The 5,253-nt window shown below is 40.6% G+C and overlaps 1 protein-coding gene across 1 annotated transcript; it reads left to right on the top strand.

The window, feature by feature from the left end:
- Positions 1-596: 596 nt before the first annotated feature.
- LOC101571590 (interferon-inducible GTPase 1-like) lies at positions 597-1,841 on the top strand. The gene has a single exon (XM_004631350.1). The coding sequence runs from the start codon at positions 597-599 to the stop codon at positions 1,839-1,841; it is 1,245 nt and encodes a 414-aa protein (XP_004631407.1).
- Positions 1,842-5,253: the final 3,412 nt, after the last annotated feature.

Raw genomic sequence — 5,253 nt, 5'->3', positions numbered from 1 at the left:
TACAGGCATACCAATGTGTATAGCAGCACAATTTACAAAAGCTAAGCTCTAGAGACAGCCTAGATGCCCATCAACAGACAAATTGGTTAAGAAAATTATATATACATATATATTATATGTACATAAATATGAATACATGAATATATATGTGAATGTATTCAGCCATAGTGAAGAATGCTACAATGTCATTTTCAGGAAAATAGAAATATTTAGAGAATAACATTAAGTGAAATAAATCAGACAGAGAAAGTTAAAAACTGCATGTTTTCTCTCAAAGACTAATCCTAATGCATAAATAAATAAAAGCAGGGTAAAAAGAAGTACAAGCAACAAAAGTGGTACAGACTTTTTGAAGATGAGAAAAGGGATGAGAACCAGAGAAGGATACAGAAAACCTAAAGGAGCAAGATACAATGAAAGAAAGAGAGAGAAGAAGAAGAATGATATGAGAACCAATTTTAGTCAGGATGTGACAGCAAAATAATGCTGAGGCTGCAGCAGTTGTGGTGAAGGGAAATCACAAATGTAATCTGGCATAGTGATCCCTTTCAATTCTTCTCTGCCCTCTCTTCCAGTTCCTCTGTCTACTCTCAGTCATGGGCCAGATGTTCTCTACTACTACTGATGAAGAGCAACAAGATTTTGTTTCCAGTTTTAAATGTTTTAAAGAATCAAATATGAAGAACAGACTTATCCCTGAAGAAACCATCAGGGAGATTGAGGTGCACTTGGCCAAAGGAAATATTCAGGGGGCGAATACTGTGATTACTACTGCATTAAAAGAAATCAATGACAGCCCACTCAACATTGCTGTGACAGGGGAATCTGGATCAGGGAAATCCAGTTTGATCAATGCCCTGAGAGGGGTTGATCATGAATCCAAAGATGCAGCTCCCACTGGGGTGTGTGAAACAACCATGGAGAGAAACCCATACACACATCCTAACCTTCCCAACGTGACAGTGTGGGACCTACCTGGCATTGGAACCACCAATTTCCAACCAAAAGATTACCTTAAGAAAGTAAAATTTGTGGAATATGACTTCTTTATTATTGTTTCTGCCACACGCTTCAGAAAAAATGATATAGACTTTGCCAAAGGGATCAGAATTATGAAAAGGAATTTCTATTTTGTGAGATCCAAGGTGGACAGTGACATAAGGAATGAAAAGGAATTTAAACCATCCACATTCGAAGAAAAGAAAGTCTTGCAGACAATCCGAGAAGACTGTCTGAGTAACTTTAGGAAGAATAATATGATTGAACCACAGGTCTTCTTGATCTCTAGCAAGAATTTAGATAAGTTTGATTTCAAAAATCTAATGGACACCCTAATAAATGATCTCCCTACTCAAAAGCGCCACATTTTTATGCTTTCCTTGCCTAACATTACTGAGGCAGCCATTGAAAGAAAGCGGGAGTCTCTGAAGAAGTGTGTCTGGCTAGAAGCCTTTAAGGATGGACTACTGGCCACCCTGTCTACCGAGGGCATGTTCAGTGTCCAAGATATGGAGAAGCTGAAGGCAAGCTTAAACCACTTTCAAGTCATGTTCGGAGTGGATGATTTATCGCTGGAGCATTTGGCTAAGGATTTGCAAGCACCTGTGGAACAACTCAAGGCAATCATTAAATCTCCCAAATTGTTGGAAGCTAAAAATGAAGAAACAATGGAAAAACTTATAGGATTTGTGGAGAAATTCTTTTCAATTAATGGAGGTCTGGTTGCTTCAGGAATTTACTTTCAAAAAATTTTTTATTTGCAACTACATTTTCTTGACACAGTGGCTGAAGATGCTAAAGTTATCCTTAAAGAGTCAAGTTCAAGAGGACACTCCAGATAGGCATGTCACCCAGGTGGGAGACCACAGCATTTGGACCCATCCCTTCCCCAAAATGTCTTTGTTTTTGCCTTGTATCAATGCAGCATGACTCATTTCCCTACCGTATCAATAGTAGCTAGTCAGTTATATCTGTAGTTCTATAAGTTGTTTATAGTTTGATCCACATTGTATCCACACTGTGACTCTGTTGTATAAATTACCCTCACAAAGGGCCTACATGAAACAAAAAATCTCAATAAAAGGAGCTACAGACAAGTATCAAGAGTAATTTACTTTCTAATTCTCCATGCTTAACACAAGTAACTTTCTGTCATTTTTTTTGTTTCCTCCTTTCCTGTATTCAGAGCAATTGTCTTCTCTTGTTTTAAGCTGCTTCTCTCATTCTTTACATCACTGAGTTTGGAATCACAGGGAGCTGTGCATTCTAGCAGACTGGTAGCATGATGTGGCCAGAAGTGGTTTGTTGTCCACTCCTGGTCTTCCCATGTCTCATAGCATGACATGCTGTACAACTTTGCCTTGATATTACACTCCAGAGAGTGGAAGTCTGAAATTGAGATGGCACAGAGCTGAGTGTTTGGAAACACACTCTTTCCAGCTGCACTCTCATGTGGCCTTATTTAGGGCATGTAAATAAGTGCCTCTTTCTGTAAAAGTGACAGGCGATCATTATGTGACCTGTGGGTCACATAATTCTAATGATCTTCAAAAAGGCTACCTTCCAACAATATCACTCATCCATTTCATTTGTACTGGCAAAGGGTGCTTTTTCACTTGTTAGTGGAATACCTTTTTACCTGTCAATTAGGCCATGATCCAAACATGATCTTACCATGGATGAGCCATCTGCCTCCACCCACCAGACTGAGACCAAGACCAAGACTATAGATTTTCACTCACCACATTTCCACTGCCAAAGACACATAAATATTCCCATTCCTAAACTAATGCACCTCATTTCTCTGGGCGCCCACCCTCCACTCTTGAGTGCACACTAAAATGTCTAAGGCAAACTTCTCATGCCTCTTTTATGAAAATTTCAGTGTTTAGAATGTATCAAAAGGGGTTGATTCATTGCAGCAAATAATGAAAAAAATTCTTCCAAGATTTTTCTGGGGGCCAGGGAGATGGTTCAGTGGAATAAGTGCTTCCCTAGCAAGTGCAAGGGCCTGAGTTTAATCCCCAGTTCTGAAAAAAAAAATTTTTTCTGACAGGGATAACCAGAAGGTTTGAGTGAAATTTAATGAGGTAATGCCTGTTACACCTGATCAGAAAATGCACTATAGAGCAATGTGCCACACCACCCTCAGTTCTAGTAATTTCTGCTGCGTCCATACTGTTTGCCCAAGAGGAGTAATCACACTCACATCTGCATCTCCTGTTCAGACAAGCATGGCCACACTATCTCCCCTTCCTTCAAAAACCTTTGCTTTACCCTGTTATCCTGCTGATTTCTTAGAATTCAGACCACTCCCACTAGAGCAAATAAACAGCCCTGGTTGCGTACTCAAAATTTTCTCTCTCCTCTCTGGGACTTTACAATGTATGGTGTAAAAATCCTGGATAGCTGCCGTGTTCCGGGAACCCCCAGGCCCATTCCAAGCCCAGGTCCAGTGAGTGTGTGGGAGAGCTTGCTGTTACCCTGAGCTGGTGGGACTAGTCCCACCCCAGGAACAGCGTGGGAATGACCCTCTTTCACCCCCTTGGGCCACCACCCACCACTCCGCAGCAGCCCCCCACACTGCCCGCCAAGTAGGAATTTCTGCTGCGCCAGAAACCACCAGACCCAGTCCTAACCCAGGTCCAGTGAGTGTATGGGACAGCTTCCTCTTCTCCCTACTTAACCTTGCCCCCTCCAGGCACAACTTAGGCCTGGCATTCACGCCTGGGGTGTAACCCTGCAGCTGAAATCCCTGCAGAGAGTGTAGAGGATAGATTCACACAGCGAGTCCAGGAGCAGAACATCTTGCCACAGGGGCACAACAGGTTCAAACTCAAGGGCAGCACTGAGGAGGAGCTGAGCACAGCAGCCAGACCCAAGCCAGACACAGATTGATAAGTCCAAACTTTGTAGAGCTGCACCTGAACTTCAGTACGTGCAAAGGTTATAACTACAGCAAAGATCTACAACAAAGGTCAGAAGACAGTGCTACACAAAATGACAAGAAGGAACAAAATGCAACCTCAGAACCCAACCACACACGTAACAAGTGCAGAGGACACTAACACAGAAAAAATTAGAAATCACACAGCTGAAAGCAATAAATCAACGGCTTCTGAAATAAAGAAACAACTGCAGAAAGATATAGAGGACATCAGATTGGAAATAAAAAAGAAATCCCTGAATTAATAACATCTGCACTAAAGAATCAAATGCAGAAACATGTGGAAGAAACCCAGTGCCCACCCAGAACAAGTGCGGAGGACACTAGCTTGGCTCAAATGCATGAATTAATAGCGTCGATACTAAAAAAGCAACAACAGAAAGATATAGAAGAAATCAGAGCGCAATTCTTTTCTGAAATAAAAAAAGAACACTTAGAACTCATAGTATCTGAAGAAGTAACTACAGAATCATAAGGAGGAAACCCAATCTGAAAAAAAACACTGCTGTAAAAGAATTTATAACTGCTTCTAAAGAAGATATTGATAAAAAAAACAGAGGAGATTAGAAAAATGACGGATTCCTTCAATGAGCAATACAGGAAAGAAATACATCACATGAGGCAGAGTCAAAGAGATATAGAGGAAATTAAAATCTCAATCACAAGCTTGCAAAACGGTTTAAGCGAATGTGAAGACAGAGTTTCAGATCTTGAAGATGCTGGTGTAGCTAGTGAAAAGGTAAGAAAGGATCTCTTTAAAAAAAAGAGGATGGAGGAAAGAATAATCCATCACCTGCAAGATGAGGCAAAGATGAACAATGTGAGACTAACAGACATCAATGAGAAAGAAGGAGTCAATACAAATGACATTTAAAAAATATGGGGAGAAGTAATAGCAGAGAACTTCCCAAATATGAAGAAACAATCTGACATTCAGGTAACTGAAGCATACAGAACGCCAAGGAACCTCAGCCCAATGAAAAACACACAAAGACATATAATAGTCAAGATTTCAGAAATTCAGCACAAGAATAATCTACTGAAAGCAGATAGAGAAAAGAAGCAGATCACACTCAAAGGAAAACCCATCAGAATTACGGCTGACTTCTCTAAACAAACCATGCAGGCATGAAGAGCATGGAGTAGAGTACTTCAGGTTCTCTATGAAAACAAATTCCAGCCCAGACTACGATACCCTGCAAAACTGTCTTTCAAGTTTGATGGAGAAGTGAAATACTTCCATGACAAAGAACAGCTAAAAAATTTCGCGATGACAAAGCCAACCTTACACAGGCTACTGAAAGATG

The sequence above is a fragment of the Octodon degus genome, unplaced genomic scaffold, assembly GCF_000260255.1.
Source record: "Octodon degus isolate 3935 unplaced genomic scaffold, OctDeg1.0 scaffold00040, whole genome shotgun sequence".
NCBI lineage: Eukaryota > Metazoa > Chordata > Mammalia > Rodentia > Octodontidae > Octodon > Octodon degus.
This window is presented reverse-complemented; position numbering and strand designations above follow the sequence as displayed.